Source organism: Globicephala melas, chromosome 2 (genome assembly GCF_963455315.2).
Source record: "Globicephala melas chromosome 2, mGloMel1.2, whole genome shotgun sequence".
NCBI classification, from domain to species: Eukaryota; Metazoa; Chordata; class Mammalia; order Artiodactyla; family Delphinidae; genus Globicephala; species Globicephala melas.
The window spans coordinates 149,675,329-149,695,798 of NC_083315.2; the positions used below are offsets into that span (position 1 = coordinate 149,675,329).

General features: G+C 54.4%; 1 protein-coding gene across 7 annotated transcripts in view; it reads right to left on the minus strand.

The window, feature by feature from the left end:
• The window catches only part of LTBP2 (latent transforming growth factor beta binding protein 2), a 99,867-nt gene that overhangs the window by 73,516 nt on the left and 5,881 nt on the right, over positions 1 to 20,470 (minus strand). For 6 of the 7 annotated variants that reach the window (XM_060295053.1, XM_030831720.2, XM_060295054.1 and 3 more), the window contains exons 2-3: positions 19,047 to 19,117; positions 6,168 to 6,414 (exon numbers count right to left, since the gene is read on the minus strand). In XM_060295053.1, coding sequence (XP_060151036.1) covers positions 6,168 to 6,414; positions 19,047 to 19,117 — 318 coding nt within the window. Of the gene's footprint in view, positions 1 to 6,167; positions 6,415 to 19,046; positions 19,118 to 20,470 lie in introns of those variants that run through there. The other variant, XM_070044997.1, reaches the window with a different exon arrangement.

The following is a 20,470-nucleotide window of genomic DNA, read 5'->3' on the forward strand; positions in this document are numbered from 1 at the left end:
CACGACTAGTTTGTGAGGACACTAGGGTTTAAATACTGCCTGACTGCAAAGCCCAGCTCTTCCCCGGCACATACGCCGGGGTCGCCTCCTTGCACCTGCTGCCCTCTCCCCAGGTACCTCATTTGATTCTGGGTCATCCATCTCCTAGGCAAATGCCTTGCCCTTCTGTCAGGAAGGATGCCTGGGTCCCCCCTGCGGCGGGTCTCGGTGCAGACTGGCAGAGACCACCCCTTGGGGCAGAGTCCCCGCACCCCCTGCAGGAGGCCTGGCAAGGCCTGGGGGTGAGGGGAGGCCGCACTCCCGCAGGAAACCTGTGGCCTCACCCTCCACCACAGCAGGTTAAAGGTCACACATTGGGAAGCCCACGAGGGCCCGAGTGGCGACGACGTGGGGCTGAACAATGCCGGGTCCTGTTGGGGAGGCGAGTCCTATGCCACCCACCCGTACCCAGTGGCCCAGTGCCCACCCCCGAGGCCAGGCCTGCGGCAGGAGCTGCACTAGTGCCCCTGCCCTTCTTCCCTCTCCCCACTGACAAAGGCCCCCCCGAGAGGCCGGCCACCCCCACCTCGGAGCCTTGTCAGCAGAACGGGGACATTGGGAACCCATTGCAGGGCTTGTGAGAGTGAAGGAGAGACCCCGGGGAGACAGCCAAGCTGCCTCAGCCGGGTTGACTCCACTCTACTCTGGACCCGTCGTGTTCGAGGTGCTGGAGATACACTGGCAAAGAAAACATAACAGCCCTGTCCTCCTGGGCCTGACGTTTTACTGAGGTAAGAAATAAATACATAAGTAAAATACACAAGACGTTAGTGCTTGGATAGGAGTAGGGAGTGTTTGCGGGTGTGCAGTGTAAAATCAGGTGAGCATAGGTGGGGTTCCCACTGAGAAGAGCAGACCTGGAAGGGGGAAGGAACCAAGCCATGGGTGTATCTGGGAAGAGGGTTTAATGTCGGTTGAATTGGGTCCCCGACCCCCCAAAAGATTTCTTGAAGTCCTAACTGCCAACCTATGAATATGAACTTATTTGGACGTAGGGTCTTTGCAGATGTAACTAGTTAGGGTTAGAGGAGATTATACTGGATTACAGTGGACCCTAAATCCAATGACTGGTGTCCTTATAAAAAGAATACCCCGCCAACACACACACACACACACACACACACACAATATGTGACGACAGAGGCAGAGATTAGGGTGAGGCAGCCACAAGCCAGGGGACACCAAGGACTGCAGGAAGTCATCAAATGCCAGGGCAGAGGCATAGGACAGATTCTCCCTTGGAGTTTCCCAAAGGAACAATCCTACCAACACTTCAATTTTGGGCTCTGCCCTCCTGAACTGTGAGAGAATACATTTCTGTTGTTTTAAGCTGTCCTGTTTGTGGTCATTCACTATGGCAGCCCTAGGAAAGGAACACAGGGCTCCAGGGAGGGGGCACAGCAAGTACAAAGGCCCTGAGGTGGGAGCATCTCTAGCATATCTGAGGAAAAACCAGTTGGCCAGTGTGGCAGAAGCAGAGTGAATGAGGGGAGCGAGTGGTGAGAGCTGATGCTGGAGATGTCAGAAAGGTTTTGCGGGCCAGATGATTCATGTAGGGCTGTCCTTGTGGCAAGCCCTAGATAAGAGGAGCTATTACACTGCAGATGGACGGTCCCAACTGGCGTGGGCTGCAGTGTGTGGGTGACCCCCGTGATCTTTGTTCCCTGGTATTATGCCTTTGAATATGTATATAAATGGCAAAAGGAAATCAAGGCTGCAGGTGGAATTATAGCTGCTAATTAGCTGACCTTAAAATAGGGGAGAGTGTCCTGGGTTATCAGGGGGCCCTTAAAAGTGGAAGGAGGCAGAAGAGTCAGTGAGAGATTCCGCTGAAGAGGGAGACACAGGGCAGAGTTAAAACATGAAGAGTTCACCCTCTGTTGCTGGCTTTGAAGAGAGGAAGGTGGCCACAAGCCAAGGAATGTGGGTGGCTTCTAGATGTGATGGCCCTCAAGTGACAGCCAGCAAGGAAGTGAGGCCCTCAGTCCTACAACTGCAAGGAAGTGAATTCTGCCAACAAACAACCTGAATGATCAAGAAAACAGATTCTCCCAAGAGCCTCGGGGAACTCAGCCCTGCTGATAACTTGACTTTAACCTGGTGAGCCCCGTGTCAGATGTTTGACCTACAGAACTGTGGGATAATGCATGTGCATTGTTTTAAGCAGCTAAATTTGTGGGGTGTGCAGGGAGCAGGAGATCGAGAAGAAGAGGGAGAGACCGACGGGGACAATAAAAGGAAGGCTGACCCCAGCTGCCTTCTCAGGGGACAGCCCGCTAAGAGCCACGATCACGGGGCCCACAGCTTCCCAGCATCTCCCTGCCAGCCCCGCCTGTCTACCTTAACACTGTCCTCCAGGCCCCTTGTTGTCCAAGTGCTGATCAAGCCCGCCGAGGATGTCCCCAGGGCTCCACCTCTAGGTCCTCCGGTCAGACTAAGGAGTAAACCCAGTGGAGGTCCCGCCCATTCAGAGAATTGTTGTGACACCTCCCTCCCCCCCGCCCCCATGGGGCTGGTGAGACGGCCTTGGTGGAATACCCAAGCCAGCCAAAAGCCACTATTGGTGCTACTGCTGGATCACACCACCCCCGAGACTGGGCCTGGGCTCTAACTTCTCCCCAGAGCAGGTCTGCACACACACACACACACACACACACACACACACACACGCACCCCAGTTTTCTGTCTGCTTTGTGCCACACAAATCCTCATGGCAAAGAGAACCAGCCTGCTGATGGCTAACATGTACTGACCACTAACCCGTATCGGGCACCCTACTAGGTGTTCTACTCAAAGGGTCTCATTTCACCCACTCTGCAACCCTACCAGGTGGAGACTATCGACTCAGAGCTGTTAGGCTATTTTGCCTGATGTCACACAGCCGGTAAGTCCAGAATTGGACTCCAGGATTCCCTGAATCCGAAGCCCAGGCTCAGAACCTCACTCCTCCAGGGGTGGTCCGTGGGCCAGCAGCATCAGCATCACCGGAGACCACGTTAGAGATGCTCACCCCAGACCGGCCGCGTCAGAAGCTGCATGTTAACACGTTCCCAGGTGATTCACGTGCCTGTTTCAGTCTGAGAAGCACGGTGTGGAGCGCTGTTTTCCAAGGCCTGCTGGTCCTCGACTGTTGTAACCACCTCCTCCCCCAGTCTCTCAAGGCCCTTCCCAGCTGCCTAGGTCTTGCTCCACAGGTGGGGTAGGCTCTCTGCCCAGCCTGGGGAAGAAGCCTGAGCCCCGGGCTCGGAGGGAGTCTGCAGGCCCCCCGCGGCCAGTCCAGGCTGCAGCTGGACAACATCAATCCGCGTCTGGCTCTCTGCAGGGCGTGCTGCCTGCTCCCCGAGACTCTCCTGACCCCTCCCTCTCGTCTTCTTTCTGAGACACAAGTCTCTTGGCCTCTGTCTAGTGCTCTCCTGAACGTGGCCTCTGGCCATCACCAGTCCCTGCAGTGTCTCTCCTCCCTGGACATTTTGCACCGTCCCCCACCCCCCCACCAAGAATGCCCTCTGCGTTTATGTCACTCCCTTATCTGGACACCAAGGGCCTGTCCAAGTTGCCATCAGGAGAGAGTCCAGCGGCTGCTTGGGAAAGCTGGCCAAGTTCACAGGAAATGTCTGACACGACCAGGCAAGTGGGATTTGGCCTCCCAAAGCAAAACACAGCTGGGCCAACAGTGGGCCGCTCGGACTTTCCCAGATTTCATGGCATTGACACGCCAAGGCAGAGAGAGAGAGAGAGAGAGAGAGAGACATGGAGAGAGAGAGAGAGAGAGAGACTGGGCTGGCCTGGAGGCTGCAGCTCATTAAAAACATCACAGTAGCCCCTGGCCAGGGAGCCTGTGAAGCTCAAAAGGGACAGCCCTGCTGTGGGCCGGAGACCTCAGCCCAGGCCCTCACCCTCCCCTGCCTCTCGCACACCTTTGCGGGGGGACCGAAGCCTCACAGAGCTGGTCCTCCTTCCCTCCCAGCCTCCTCCCCGCCCAGCATCGAGCCTCGTCCATTTCTTCATTCAACTTGTGTTGACTGAGCATCTACAGGGTACCAGGTGTGGTATTAGGTGCCAGGGACATGTTCATGAAAGAGGAGGACACAGTAGTCCCTGCTCTCACGGAGCTCCTGGTCCAGTGAGCAAATGCACTGACTGTCCCGAGGCAGAGTGAAAAGCGTGACCCTGGGGAAGCATGGAGCCTCCCGTCCTCCCGCACTCTGAACACCACTGCGGTGGTGCCCTTGGTTCCAGGGCAGGGTGAGGGTTCGGGGCCAAATGGGTCCTTGGTTAGGTAAGTCTTCGGTTGGGAGCGAGCGACAGAAAGCAATGCAGATTGAGCACTTCCTGCAAGCTGGGACTGCAGGAGGCACTGTGGGGAAATCCAGTGTGAGACTCAGGCGCTGCCTTCCAGGGCGCAGGCCACACCGTCTGATTGCAGGCTCAGGGTGCAGACTCACAGCGATGTGTGTGCCACGTGTGCGCTGCAGGGGGTCAGAGCCTGGTGGATATGAGGGAGTAGGTACTTTTTGGAGGAAGTGGGACTGGGCCTTGAAAACTAGAAGCGGGATAGGCTGGGAAGATGGGGCAGGGGATGTCAAAAGCCTTCTGACTCAAGGGTACAAGGAACAGAATGACCTGCCAAGCAACCACCCCCAGCACTCACTTGTGCATGCACACAGGGGATAAATGCATTATAAAATGAATGAACCCCACAAGCCAAAAAAGAGCTTGCAGGGGGAAAGCCAGACTGGAAGGACTCTGCTCCCACCCTGCCCCGGGGCTGGCCCTGGAGCTGCCACCTCTGGGGCTCCTCCAAGTGCCTTCACACCAGGCCCACCCACCTTGGACCCAGAGCCGGGACCAATGAGAACAAGGCTCAGGCCCTGCCCAACTGGTCACAGCCAATCCCAGGCAGTTCGCCCGGCCCCCTGCATTGTCCACCTGGCCCTTAGCTCTGCCCCCCATCTCTGCCCCAGCATCCTAAGGCCTTGGTGAAAGAGTTTGGCTCTTCTGGTTTTAACTTTGGGGCTCCCTAGGCCTTGACCCAAGTTCATCCTTCTGTTTTTTCTGCTCCTGGCTGCTCTCAGAAACCACCTGCTTGTTTGGGTGGCCAGGGCCCTGGAAACCCCCTTACTGAGACCCTGGTCTGGCCTGGCCCCCATTGCCCCTCCCCCTTCAGAGTTGCTGGACAACCTTGAGCTCCTTTCCTTTCTCTCCTGAGCTTTCCCCGCTGGGGACCTGGCCTCGAGGTCAGCCTCTTCTCCCTGATTCTCCCAGCTTCCTCTGGGAGGGCAAATCCTTTTTTCGCTGAATTCAGCAAGACAAGGTTCAAACATTTCAGAAAGAAGTTCCTAAGTAGGAAGCGAATGGAAAAAGTAACCTGAAAAACCACAAGGAAAACGCAGCCCCCAGAAATGGACCAGTTTACAAAGTTCAGATTTCCTGAGCTGAGCTAGGAAATGTCTAGCCAGGTTGGCTGGCACGCAGGCCAGGGAATCCTGCCCATGAACACACCCCTTCCCACTTTTTAATCTTCTCGCTTCCCCTACGTGCTCCAGCTGCCCCTCCGAGGAGACAGGTTAGCACTGGTGGTGACTGAACTGAAGGGGCTTTTTCTGGCCAAGGAGTCCTTCCTGCATCACAGGGACCACAGGCAGAGAAGGGGGAGGCGGAAACAAACATTTATAGAGTTTACTGTGTGCCAGGCACTGTTCTAAGCATTTTCCTCATAGTCACTAACTTAACCCTTACAATACCATGACTATGATTATCATCATTTCCCCCAACTTACTGATGAGGAATCAGAGAGATAAGTAACTTGCCCAAGGTCACCCACCTAGGAAGTGGCAACACCAGGATTCGAAACAAGAGAGCCTGGTCCCAGGGATGTGCCCTCCTCAGCTCTCTCCCCGGGGCCTGGAGAGTAAAGACTTCCCCTCCCACCTCCCCTGGGCACCCTGCCAGAGCCTATGCCACCCCCGTACCTGCTGCCCTGCTCGCCGCCCCTCTGGTGGAGCAGAAGGGAAAGGAGGACTCTCCGGCCTTCTCCACCAGGGTCTTCACCAAACGGGCCGAAGGAAGAAGCCCCTCCAGAGAGGCTGCGCCCCCAGACCGGAGGCCCCGCTGAGGAGGGGACTCACCTGGCCAGCGGCGGCTGTGGTGCTGGCGGCCGCGCTCTGGCCGTGGTGCTTTCTCTGGCCGCACTGCTCCTGCGCAGGTTGGGAGACCCCTGGGCTGAGCGTCGGGGTGCCAGCCTGGAGTTCTGGGGGTCGAATTCCTCCTCAGGAATGACCTCTTCACAGCGGGCTCCGCGGAAGCCGGAGCGGCACACGCAGAGCTGTGGCCGGCTGCAGGAGCCCCTGTTCTGGCAGGGCGGCTGGCACACAGCTGGAGAGACAGGGAGAGGGTGAGGGTCGCCTGTCAGCGTCGGACAACCCATCAAAGACTGGGTGACCCGTCACACCAGCACCCCCGGCAGAACACCCAACATTGGGTTGTACATATACTTAAGTGCTCCCTTTTTGTTGTCTGTCCATCTGGGGACCTGGCCTGCTGGCGTGGCTTCCTCTTCTCTCTGCCTTTGTGTGAACTGCTTCCCCTCCCTGGAGCTGTTTCCCTTTCCTCTCCACTTACCTAAGTGCTACTGTTCCCTCCAGGCCCCCTCCCCATCCCTGATGACCTGCCTCCAGCAACTGCTCCCTCCTCCGAACAGCTAGGACGAGTGTTCTCCTTGCACAGCACTCAGGCCCTATAGGCCACCATCAGTGTGATGGGTTTGTTATTTATGTGTCTCAACTCCCTAACTAATATGGTCAGCGCCCTCAAGCGCAGTGACTGTTCCTTACACCTCTTTGCCTCCTTAACTCCTAGCATATGCCTAACAATGACACAATCAATATTATTTTTATTACGGCAGCTACTATCTGTTCAGTGCTACAACATGCGAGGAACTGTGCTCTGCACACACTGTCTCATTTAAGCTTAAAACAATCCTATGCAGCAAGTGTGATTATGATCCTCATTTTACAAATGATGACTCTGAAGCTTGGAGAGGTTAAAAGATGTGCCTGAGGTCACCCAGCCAGGCAATGGTGGATCGAGGATCCAGTCCAGGTCTGTTTGATGGCAAAGCCCAAGCTCTTTCCACCCCACTGCCTCCCAGCAGGGCTGAACCATCTCTAAACCTTGGCCTGGAGGTGATGATGAAACAAAAGGGATCTGTTGGCTTCAAGTCAGCCACCGAATGCACCCTTGGCCTGGGAAGCTGCACGTCCCAGGTTGGCTCTGGTGGTGGAGACCACAGACCCTCAAACCCATCTCTCTCCAAAGCCCATACAGTCAATCTTAGATTGAGGGAGGATGTTTACCAGCTCCTGCATTCATTCAGTGAACATTAACCGAGCACTCACTAGGTGAGAGACTTGTGGTAAAGAGGATCCCTCTCTCAAAGAGTGTCCTGTTTCACATGGAAGCCAGGACACAGGTCATGTGATAAGTGTCGGCCAGAGCCTCTAACCCAGGCTGAGGCAAGAAAGGGAAAATCAGGGAAGGCTTCCTGGAGGTGGTGATGCTGACCAGAGACAGCAAGGATGAGTAGATTGGGCATCGTGTCAAACAAAGGCAGCCTGTCTACTCAGGGGAGAGTGGGGAAATCATAGGTCTCGCTGCAGGATTCCAACCATGAGCTAGATCCTGAGGCTAGAGCATTTTCCTCAGTGCTTGGGCATCCCTTCCTGGCAGCCCCAGGCCTCCAGGTAAGCAGACTGTGTGAGAGAATTGTAAACCTGAGCATTTCCCCAAACACAAACTGCCACCTTGGCAGGATTTTGGCCTATCACCTGGCTGCCACTCCACCTGCCCAAGCAGAGTCAGCCCCCACCTGACCACACGCCAGGCCACTGTCACCACCACCACCAGAGACACGGTCTGCTGGGGCCAGCCCTGTAGCCAAACCAGGGCCAGCGAACACTGGGGAAGCAGGTTTGCCCAGGACAGGTGTCAGCCCTGGTTTATTTTAGGGAGGGAGTAGAAAGGGAGGGCCTGAGTGGTTTCCCATGTGGACCACAGATGCTACATCACTCCTAGCCCCTCAGATCCACACGCCTCTGCCAGCAAAGCCTGGCGTGGGTGAAGGGAAGGTCGCACAGCCCCTCCCAGTCTCCGTGTCTCTTCTACCTCTGTGTGGGTGGTCCCTGCCCTTAAGACAGCCTTCAAAACTAATTTAGCTTCTGTCCTTCCCCTCCTGGGCCCCAAGGATGGCCCATCCTTGACTCCAACAGTAAGATCTTTCTCTGTCTAGAAACCCAAGGCCCCAAATCTTGCAAGCCGAGCCCATGTCTTCCTGAGACTCGCTTACTTCTGGTTCTGCCTTATTCGCCAATACATCCGCAAACATTTAGTGAGCATCCTCTCTCGGTCAGACTGGGTGTCGGGGGGTACAAAGACAACAAGGCTGGTCCCTGGGTGGAGGAAGCTCTGCCAGGTGGGAGGGTTCTCAGAATCATGGAAGCCCCTTGCCCCCAGGCACTTAGGTCCTCAATGAGGACAAGGGTTGGCAGACTTTGGTTGGTATGATGAACAGCTCACAGAAAGTAGGTGTTTGGGGGAAACTATAAAACTGGCATTTACATATGCATGTAATATTGTGGTTGATAAAAGTTCTAAAAGGCTTCCAAACCAGCCAGACTTGTTGGCAGAAATAAACCCGTTTGGGAAGATAACCTTTCTGGACCAATCGTTTATGAAACTGCACAGAGGCCAGATCTGCTAAGAAAGGTCCTCCAAGTGCTACGTTTTCAGAGCCAGCTCTCACCAACTTCATTTGTATCTTCCTCTGAGTTGTCTCCATAAGTCTCAGCAGGAAGTGATTTCCTCACTACAGTGTTCAAGCGTTTTGTTCTGAGCCAAGCATCTGCATTATGGGATTGGAGCATAAACTCCTCTCCTCTCTCTCCACTCCCCCAAAAGCCACCCCGCCAATGGCCCCAAATGGTGGCTCCAAGTGCCTGTCTATGAAAGGCGGCATTCTTAGGACAGTGTTCACTGGTCTGCCGTGAAACAAGAAAAATAAAAACAGTTTTCTGTGTTTCTTGTGATGCTATTTTTTCCCACTTAAAATGTGTTTTTTATTTTGAGATTATTATTGTATTACTTTTTTGGTGTTAAAATGTTCTTTTAAAATTAAAGGTGATGGCAAATGGTAGTTTGTTTTTCTAATATCCTCACTTAGCAAAAGGAAAAGCTGGCTATTGTACTTTGGTACCTAAGATGTTTGGGGATATTTACTGGTGCGTGAAATCCAAAAGTTTGGAACCCTTGGGGAAGGAGGGGGGCGATAGCGGTCATGTGCCTTTCATTTAAAGGAAACTGAAGCAAAATATTCCTAAGTCAAACGAGCACAGATTTCAAAACTGAAGTGTCAGAAAGGGGATCAGCCATCGCAGAATCGCCGCATGGTAGGGGCTGTTGCATGAAGCAAGGACGGAAATGCCGAGGCATCCCGGAGACGCAATTTCGTGCAGTGCTGTGGGAATTTTAAGAGAGAAAATTCCCAACCATGGCAGGCTGGGCAGTCTTCATGCTTTGCTCTTGGAGACTCATTCCTCCCATTTTCCCACAAGGGCAGAGGTCATGCCTTATGATTGAGAAATCAGCACAGGATGGGGTATATGGCTTTAGTGAGTCTTCGGTGATTGATGATTGGTGAGAGGTTATCAAGCACGATACCACGAGGTCCTGTGTTTAGCCATCGAGGACACACCCAGCCCCTCCCTGTCAGGGGCTGGCATCCTCAGAGCCCGAAGGTGATGCTGCTTCCAGCCTCCCTGTGCCCGCTCACCAATGCCAGCCTTTAGCCATTCATAATTTGGGCTCCACCTGAACTCTGGCTTCTCCACACTCCCCTGGCACTCTCTTTCTCACTGAGGATTGGATATGTGGAAAGTTTCAGCTTTGGGAGTTCAGCTCTGTGGAGGTAGCCGTATGCCAAAAGACAGGGGAATAAAAAAGAAAACTCCCGAAATTACTTTGAAACAAGAAATAGAAAGCTTCGTTCTCCCCAACACCCCCCTCCTGGCTGTGCCCCTTCTACCTTCACGCTGCTCCAGAACAGTCAAGCAGAGGTTCGCTCACATTTTCCAAACAAAACCCCTGCCTTTGGGAGGAGACCAAATGAAGAATGGGCAGGCCTGGGGGAGAGTCTGGAAACAGCTCCCAACGTGTAGGCTGCTCCCACCATCCACTCAGAGCCCTTGAGACCAGAGACTTGGTAGCAAAAAGAACATGGGGTCGGGAGTCAGAAAGATTTGGTTTGACCCCCGCCCCGCTCAGCCACATCCCAGCTGCGTGACCTTGGGCGCGTCTCATCTCACTGAGACGCCTCAACCAGTGACTCAGCTGTCTCATCATAAAATGGGTCTGACAATTCCTGCCTCCAAGAGTTGTGTGAGTCTCAACAGAGATCACGGAAGTACTTTGTACTCTCTAAAGCTGTGCTGTCCAATGCTGTAGCCATGAGCTCTATATGGCTGTTGAAATGGAAATTGATTAAATAAAATTTAAAATTCAGTTCCTCAGTTGCACTAGACACATTTCAAGGGCTCAGTAGCCACATGTGGCTCACGGCTACCATGTTGGATGGCAAGATATAGAACATTTCCACAGAAACTTTCCACAGAAAGTTGTATTGGGCATCAATGCTAAGTTAAAAAACTAAAAATGCACACACCTAGTGGCAGAAGCAAGAGGGCTTCTGAACTTCTCTGCCATGACCTTTTCCCCAGGAAAAGGCAATGACAAGGCAGGCCCTGGTTAGAGAGATGCCCCAAACACTGTGGTGCAGAGGCAGGGCTGCTCTTCAGGTGTTAAATACAGCCTGTCCCCTCTCTACCTCCTTCCACCCCAGCCAGGTAGGGCTTCTGTCATCAGCTCTCTCTCCTGGGATCTAGAGATGCCTTCTCCCTCCGTCAATTCCATTAGGTGAGGCACCGACTTTAGGGTGGGCCCCTTGAGCCTGTGCCCTCCTCCGAGGCCTCCAGTACCAGGCCCTCCTGTCTGGGAGATGAACCTACCTTCCAGATTAGACTCTGGGCCCAGCACCCCCATACCTGAGGCTCAGCTGCTCCTCAGATTAAAGCTCCATCTTTCCTAAACTCTGTGTCAGTGGGACACTAAGGACCTCCCCACTGAGTACCTGATCCCTCCCTCAGGATGGGGCCCTGTCCCTTCCACACCCAGAGGCGTTTCTAGGCAGGACGGTCACCCACCACCCTCAGTGCTGCCCTTCCCTGGGCCCGCCCCTCACCTTAGACCCCTACCTGGAGGCCTCAGTTTGCCCTTGGAATTCACGTAACTGGGCGTCTACCTGTGACCCTGAGCTGTTTCTTCTCCACAGCCTTGACCTTTGGTTTCCACAGAAAGGGGACCCTGATGTCAGAGCTCCCCGAGGCCAGGAAATCCCTCACTGGCCTTCACACACCCTCAGAATCCACCGAGGACTCATCCTCTCCACACCCAAGCTCTGCCCACCGGCTGTGTCCCCCAAGCCCCGACCTCAGCCCCAAGCCCCCAGGCTGTGGGAGAAGTCAGGTCCTCAAGGATTCGGCCCATTCCCACCACAGCTGTGCTGGGATCACAGCTCAGGATGGCTGGAAACAGCACTGGGGCTCAGGGGCCAGCCAAGCGCCCTGCTCCAAAATTGCAGTTGTGTTCACATAAAAGCCTTTAATGAGAGAAAGATGCCGTTCTTGGCCCCTTGCGCACGCTCTGCAGACGCTGTCTGGCAGGCCGAGAGGGCCTCTACCGTTTGGCGGCCGGAGGGGAGGAAGGAGGGTTGTGAGTCAGAACTTGGCCCCGGCCCATCAGCATGGACCGCCCTGCTAATTGCATTAACAAACACCGAGATACTGGGCCAGTTGGGGGCCAGGGGCTGGGGCAGAGAGCAGCCCCAATTCCCACTGGCTCCAGCAGGCATGAGGAGGGGACCACTGGGCAGGGCTCGTGGCCCAGGGCAGAGGCGTGGGTTTGCCTCTAGCTCCTGCCCTAGAGCAGATGAGTCACCTGTCCATCCCCATCACAGCCCTGAGGGCTTTGTCTGGGAGGAGGCAGGGATTTAAAGGCCTCAGTGCCAGAGAGGCCAGGGAGATGAGAGAAGATGGGGTCCTGGAGCAGCCCCCATCAGGGACAAGCCCGGGGACCCAGCCTTTTCCAGGGGAGCAGCCCCAGGGCGTGCAAGACAGTTCTGTGGCTAACACGGAGCCATCCAAGCCCTTCTGCAGCCACACCAGCTCCGTGCCCAGGACCCATGAAGGTTGAGAGGGAAGGAATACACCATTGCCATTTACAACTCAAAGAAGGTGGGGGCAGAAGTGTGGCGGAGAGAGCAGCCTTATAGTCAAAGAGACCTGCGTTTGAATTCCAACCCCACGACCTCAGGCAAGTTCCTTCACCTCTGCAAGTCTCAGTGTCTAGAAAGTGGTCGTGCGTCCAACATTTACTGTTTGCTTAGGATAGTAAGCAAGACAGACAGTGTCTTTTTCTTCATGGAGCCTCCAACTTAGAGAAATTCATAAAACAAGCAGAGGAAGAGAAATTGGGATATGAATGGTGGAAGAAACAATACAGGGGCTGGGATCCAGAGTAACAAGGCTGCTGGGGGCAGCTCTAGACAGAGCGGTTAGGGGGAGCTGGAAACGAAGACAGGGAGCAGCCACATAAAGAGACAGGAAAAGCAAACAGAGAGAGCAGCATGTGCAACAGCCCGGGGGCAGCACATTCCAGGAACCCAGGCTGGATCTGGTGAGTGAGGGGCTGACAGACAAGGCTGGACACACCGCCACAGGAAGGTTTCAATAGGGATGTGTTATGATCTAATTTACAGAGAAAGAACTGGAGAGTAAGGGGGACAGTGGGAGCAGTCAGCCAGCTGCAGCAGTCACCCAGGAGAGCGTGCTGGTGCCCGGGACTAGAGAAGCAGCCGGGGGTGGGGGTGTGGGGGGCGGGAAGCAAACAGACTCTCAAGAGATTTAGGAAGTAAAGCAAACAGGGCTCAGGGATGAACTGGATAGAAGCCTGAGCAAGAGGAGGTGTCCTGAATGGTCTGGCTTAAGCATTCATATAGATGGAGATGCCTCTGACAGGATGGGTAAGACCTGGGCAGGGATATGGGCTCAGAGGGAGGGAAACGATGCGCTCGCTTGAGACAAGTTGGGGTGGGGGTGGCTGGGAGGCATCAAGAGCAGATGTTGAGGAGGCGGCGGGACGAAAGGAGCCTGGAGGTTGGAGCAGAGGACTGGCTGAAGATGTATATACATCTGAGTGTCATCAGCCCCGAGATGATGTTTACATCCATGGGAATGCATTAGATCATTCCAGGAGCAGTGCAGTGAGAAAGAAAAGGAGAGGACCCAGAACTCGGCCCTGGGACACCCAGTGTTTAGTAGCAGGTAGAGGAGAAGCAGTAGCCAGGGACACAGGAGGGGCCAGGACAGAGCGTGATGTGATGGCCACTCACAGGGGGAAGGGAGGTGAAGGGTTTAGCGTGGTCCCCGGCACAGAGTGAGCATGGCCGCTCTTACTGTTGCGTGTTAATTGTCTGGCACAGCGTCTACTGGTACTCAGTAATGCTCTGCTTGCTTCATATGGCCCCCTCTTTGTGGGGGGGATTTAGAAGATCTGGGGAAAGTCCTGAGGCAGCCCAACATCAAGATGTTAGGTAGAGGGCTTCCCTGGTGGTGCAGTGGTTGAGAATCTGCCTGCCAATGCAGGGGACACGGGTTTGAGCCCTGGTCTGGGAAGATCCCACATGCCGCAGAGCGACTAGGCCCGTGAGCCACAACTACTGAGCCTGCGCGTCTGGAGCTTGTACTCCGCAGCAAGAGAGGCCGCGACAGTGAGAGGCCCGCGTGCCGCGATGAAGAGTGGCCCCCGCTCGCCGCAACTAGAGAAAGCCCACGCACAGAAACAAAGACCCAACACAGCCAAAAATAAATAAATAAATAAAATTTAAATAAAATTAAAAAAAAAAAAAGAACTTGGCTTAAAAAAAAAAAAAGATGTTAGGTAGAAAAGGAGAAGCCAACCAAGGAGGTGAGAAGAGGCAGCTGAGAATGGCAGAAGACAACCTCCAGGTCACATGTGAAATCATTCACCCACTCAGTCCTTTAACAAACACGTATCAAATAGGCACTCTGCTGGTATCAACAGGATACAGCCCCTGGGATAAAAGCATCTCCTAAATACTCCTTTAAGCAAAAAGCCTTGGGGGCATACACCTGCTTACCAAAAAGGTCTAAGGTACCTCTACATGGTCAGGGGAGAGAGGGGCAGTGTCTCTTGCTAGGTCTGTACCCTTCGTGTTAGTTGGGTCTCCACTGAAGTCATGTGATTATTCCCCTTAACCCCTTCCACTTTCCTCTCCACCACTCCCACCAGCTACTGAGTTTCATCGGATGGTTCATCCAGAGATGAGCCATATGTAGACTCAAGCCTCTGGCTCCTGGCAGCTCCTAACCAGTCAGTAAAGAACCTGCAAATCCCACCCCTGCCCTGACCCTTTTCCCCAACATTTGTTCAGCACTTACCATTATGAGGTCGATTTCTTTGCATACATCTCCTCTGTAGATTCTTATAACTACTACAGGTGCTATTCTGATCCTCATTTGACATACGGAGAAACTGAGGCTTAGAGCAGTCGAGCAATGTGCCTGAGATCACCATGCTAGTAAATGATGGAGCAAGGGTTTGAACTCGGGGATTCTGGCTCCAAAGTTGGGTGGCTATAGTCTTGCCCTTTGGGTGGGGTCATTTACAGGGCTGGAATGGGTGGGCCAGGGGAACTCCCTCAGGGAAGCCCAGGAGAAGCCCAGATCAGGAGGGATGAGGGTCTTCACAGCACTGAGTTGTGGCCTAGAAGGCATGTGGTTCTAATGGACCCATGCGCACACAGGCTTGGGACTAAAAGGCAAGCACAAATGCCTAGGCCATTCCAGGGTCTCCTGAGCACCGTGGGGAGTTTTCCAAAAGGGCCGATGAATCTGGGGCAGCAGAAGGGGACTTCTCTGCACAGGCCTGGGAAAGGCCCTGTGTCATTCAGTACATTCTTGTTGAGCCTTTACCTTGTATCCGGTGAACACTTGCCACTGTGCTGCATGGTGTGGGCTGGTACACACAGTCCCTGCTCGCAACAGCAAGGCCAGACATGTACAGAACACACAGAACGTGCCAGGCCTTGAACTAAACACTTGCCCTAAGTTATCTCATTTGTTCCTCAGAATTCTCTGAGGCAGGGACTAATATTAGTCCTGTTTCACAGGAAAAGAAACTGAGGCACAGAGAGCTTGAGCAACTTGCCCAGGGTCCTGTAGCTAAGTGATGGAGTCGGCATTGAAACACAGGCAGGCAGCACAGCCTCCTGGATCTAGGTTAAAATAACAACTAAACTTACCATGTTCCAGGCTCTCTACACACACGTGCTCGTTTCCCAGGAGCACGGTGTTAAGCCCTCTCCTCTGGAGCAGGCTACCTGGATTCACACCCAGGCTCTACTGATTGCCAGCTGCGTGACTTGGACAAATAGTTAACCTCATCTGTAAGTGGGGATAAAGATCAACTCTAGTTTACAGGGCTGTTGTGAGGATGAAAAATTAATAATAAAGTTCTGACGCACAGAACACACTGTAAGAGCTACAGTGTGTTATTATTATTCATTCTCAAAAACAGCTCTATAAAGATTGTTATACCCACTTAACAGGTGAGGCACTGTGGCTGGAAGAGGGCCAGGCACTTGCCTGAGGACACAGAGCTGGGATTCAAACCCATGACGCCTTGAATCGGGCACCAGAATCTAAAGCACATGCTCTTAACTTGGGGCCTTCCTGCTGGGGGGAGGGGAAGATGGTAATCCACCTAGCCCCCTCCTCAATAGACTTCTCCCCAGAACAGCCCCAGCCCCCGTGCATCTAAGCCGAGATAAAACAAGAAGCTGAAGAATTCTTCAAATCCTCTTCCCCAGTGTAAGCCTTCAGAAGCCTCCCAAAGGCTGTGCGTGCACTGGGGCGAGCCAGTCTGGGAAGACGGGACAGTCTTCCAGAGGCCCTAACTGTAAACAGGACCCTGGTACCCCACACCCTACATTGCTTCCCCTCAGCTGAGCGGGCTGGCAGGCCCCACTCAGCTGCCTCCACAAATACGTAAACACACAAATTGTGTGGCGAGCTGGCAAAGCCGCAGAAGGAAAGGCAGATAGCAAGACCAGAGGAGGAGATGGGGGCACAGCTCCAGACCCCTCCAGGGCGCAGAGAGCAGCTGGGCTTCTAGCAGTGGACACCTGCAGACACAGTGGGTCCCCAAGGTCCAGTGACTGCGCAGGGATGAAGAAAGGGGCCTGCTAAGGAGATGGCTGGTATGTTACAGCAACCTAGGAGTCTGTGAGAGGGGGCAAGTGGGAGTCGGGGGTGGGCCAGGGGACAAAGGCCATCACTCGCTATGCAGGGGCAGTGGGCTGGACCTACAGATATCTGGGAGAGACCAGGGGATGGATTGAGTCCCCACACTGTTCTGGGACTAGACTTTAATCTTGGCAGTTGGGGGGATGTCACACACCCCTCCCTGTCACCACCCCTGCCGCGGCCAGGCCAGGAGAGGCACCCCACATGTGAGAAACCACTAGGCCAGAGTCATGAGCATTCCCCGGCGTTGGCAGCCTCTGCTCCAGCCAGAAGGGCAGCTGTGGGGAGGGGATAGGGAGACGCAAACCACGGGGGAAGCAGGAGAGCCAGCTGACAGGGCGTGGGACCAAGAGCCCCATATTTGACAGAGCTCCGGACCTAGCCATCCAGGGCCAACACCCCACTGCCCACGTGGTTCTCATCAAGCTCATTAGCAGCAAAACAGCAACAAGCAAACAGCGCTGGGCCCAGCTAATTAGCACACAGGCCTTCAGTGTGGAGCCAGCTTCGTGTGGGAAAGGCTAACGCCCAGTGGCAATTCCTCCAGGAGCGCTGCCAGCCCGTGTGCCAGGGCCACAGGTATGACCAGGGGAGCAGCGGAGGGCCGGGGAGAGAAACAATGGGGCTGAGGCCCCCCGGGGTGGAGTGGATACCGACAGCAGGCTGGAGCGGCACCCCCGGATCAGGGCACGAGGGTGCACATGCACGTCAGTTCTGACAAGCTGCAGACTCACCCAACCTCGAGTTTCCAGTGTTGAAACTCCAGATTGGCAGAGAATGACGCTGGAAAGTCATGAGAAAGTTAGGAAACTGAGAACCTTCAGGGCTGAAGGGCCAGAGCGAGGCCCATGCCCACCCGCCCTGAAGCCACCCTCCCCAACCTCAACTCAAACCTCAGCAACACTCTCTGCTAAGCTCAATAGAACTTAGGGGCTCTCCTCTTCACCTCCAGCCCCACATCCCACCCCAGGCCTCAGCTCCAGGACTCGGAGTACTACTGTCTCCTTGGGCACATTTCCTAACCAAGCTGAGCCTCAGTTTCCTCGACTATAAGTAGGATAGATGATCCGTAAATACTCATGTTATAGGATTGGAAGACAACTAAGGTGACGTATGTGAAGAGCTTAGCGCAGTGTTGGGCGTATAGTAAATCCTCGGCTGTTAGCTAGCAGTAGTAGTCATTGTTATAGTAGTAATGGTGGTAGTAGTGGTAGCAGCAGCAGCTGTAGCAGTAGTGATGGTAGTAGAGGTAACAGTAGTAGTAGTAATGGTAGAGGTGATGGTGGTAGTAGTAATAGGAGGTAGAGGAGGAGTCAAAAAGGAAACAGCAGTACACGGCCATCCCCAGTTCACAGATGCAGAAAGTGAGGTCCAGGAAGATGAGGTAAGATATCTGGCAGCAGAGTGTGGAGATTAAGAAGAGCGACACTTGGGCTTCCCTGGTGGCGCAGTGGTTGAGAGTCCGCCTGCCAATGCAGGGGACACGGGTTCGTGCCCCGGTCTGGGAAGATCCCACATGCCGCGGAGTGGCTGGGCCCGTGGGCCATGGCCGCTGAGCCTGCGCGTCCGGAGCCTGTGCTCCGAAATGGGAGAGGCCACAACAGTGAGAGGCCCATGTACCGCCAAAAAAAAAAAAAAAAAAGAAGAGGGACCCTAGAGTCAGGTTACCTGAGTTCATATCCTGCCATTTCTAGGCCATGTGACCTTGAGCACGTGACTTGTCTGTGCCCCAGTTTCCTCACCTGCCAAAAGGTGAGTGGCTCTCCCCGCCCCACAGGACGTGTGAAGTGAGTCTTGCACAGAGCTGCATAGCTCCTGGCTCTCGTGTTGCTGTCACCTCCTCCGAGGGTACCACCAGTGGAGGCTAGGGCACAGAGCCCGGCTATTCCTACCTCACTCCTTGGTCTCCACATAACTAAGATGACTACCCTCTTTTTTCTCATCTGGGCCAGCCTGCCAGGCTTTGGAGTGGTTGAAAGGAAGACTGCTCCAGACACAGGATCAAAGCCTCATCTGACCGTCCTGGTAGGATGCCCGCCAGGGGCCAGGGGCCAGAGCAGAGGTGGACTCCCCTAGCATGGCGCTGGGAGTGGTCCCCCCAGGAATGTGCGATGCAGAGGCTCTGGGGCCAGGTGTGTTCCGCAGACCACAGGGGTATGTGAGCACCACAGGGCAAGTTGGGGAGGAGCCCCAACACAGTGGAGCAGCAGGTGGGGAATACAGGAAACTTTACAAACAAGAGAGGGGATTTTATTTGAAAAGTCATCTTCAGTTGGAGCCTTTTTTTTTTTCGCCATGCCGTGCAGCTTGTGGGATCTTAGTTCCCCAACCAGGGATTGAACCCAGGCCCTTGGCAATGAAAGCGCCAGTCCTAACCACCAGACCACCAGGGAATGCCCTGGAGGCATTTTTCAATCTCCTCTCTTCCACTGCCTCCCCCCTGGAAAGGGGCTACCTGCTCAGGAGACAGATTGGGGAAGACGCTTGTGCTCCCCGCACAGATTCTGGAGTCCCCATGCCCCGCCCAGCTCAAGGCAGAGATAGGGAGAGGGTGGATGCAGTGGAGGCACTCACGTTTGATACAGTGGTTGGTACTGTTTGCTGTTGTCCATCCTGGGCAGCACTGTCCCCCGCAGACATTCCTCCTGCGGGGTCACCAAAACAGGGTCAGCGTAGGGTGCTCAGAGCGCGACTATTCACAGAGCCCTACTGACGGTCCCACCCTCTACAGGCAGGGCCTGGGGGAACTCTGCCAGGCTGGGCACTGTCCCCCTTCTCTAGGGAGGCCTCGTGGCCCATGGGCAGGCGCTTTGGGCTCCTTCACATCTAAGATTGAATCCTGACTCTGCCATTCTCTGCATGAGCTCGGGAAGCCTCATTCTTTTCATCTGTACAATGGAGATAATAATACCTGCTTAACGCTGTTGTGAGGATTAAATGAGATAGGATATATAGCCCCCAACACACTGGCACAGGGATCACGAAGATGATCAAAAAGCCAGTTCAGAGTGTCTCAGTCACTTTCCAAGACTAAACAATAAGTAAATGTCAGAGCCAGATTCAAACCTCAGTTGACCCAACTCTAAGTCACGCTCCAGCTCCGCATGGCCTCTCACCAAAAAATTATCACCATGGCCCTTGCCAACAAACGCTGATAATCCAAGGGAAGCTGGAAAACGTACCCAAAACAGCCTTAAGGACATACATGTGCAGCACCTGCCAACACATGCACACTGGGAGGAGCCTCAGCCCTCTGGCAGGCTGGTGCACGGTCAGACGGAGCACTGGCTGGGACAGAAGGAGCCGGAGCTCCAGAATTTCTCTTTAAGAGGAGCTGAGGGAGTGGCAAGCTGGTAGGAAGATGGGGCTGGGGACTCGGGATAAGTTGCACTGCACGGTGAGCACGCTTTTTACTGGGGCAGGCTGATGGAACTTACTCGGTGGGAGATAGCCCTTCCCCCAGCTACTCCTTAGGGCTGGCACCCAGACACCTGCAGGAGACACTGACCAGCAGTTGCCACCAGGGCTACTCACCTAACTCACCCGAACTCTGCCCTCAGGTGTGGAGTGAGGCCCCTGCAGCACCAGTATCCTTCACCCACCCTGACTGTCGATCTAAAACCAAATGCCCGGACGGAGGTGACTTCCCGAGAAGGGCTCTATCTGGAGAAGACCTCTGGGGCCCTGACTTCTCAGCTCAGGCTGGGCCTGGCTCTGCTTCACAGACCCCATCATTACCATCAGAAATTCTCTACTCAGCGCTCGCTGAAGCTCAGGGTGAGCGGGGCAGCAGAGGTACGGAGCCCAAGAGTGGGGTGAAGGACACACCAGGGGGCCCTTCCTGTGACCTTCGTGGACGGCGTGGTGAGCATCTGGTCCCACTTAGGAGTTGGTTTGACACTTGTGTGGCCCCCAAAGCTCGTGTGATTTTTGAAACCTTATGAAACATTCAAAATAAATTCCTTCAGCTTGAAAAAGCTGAGGCCCATTCCTGGCCC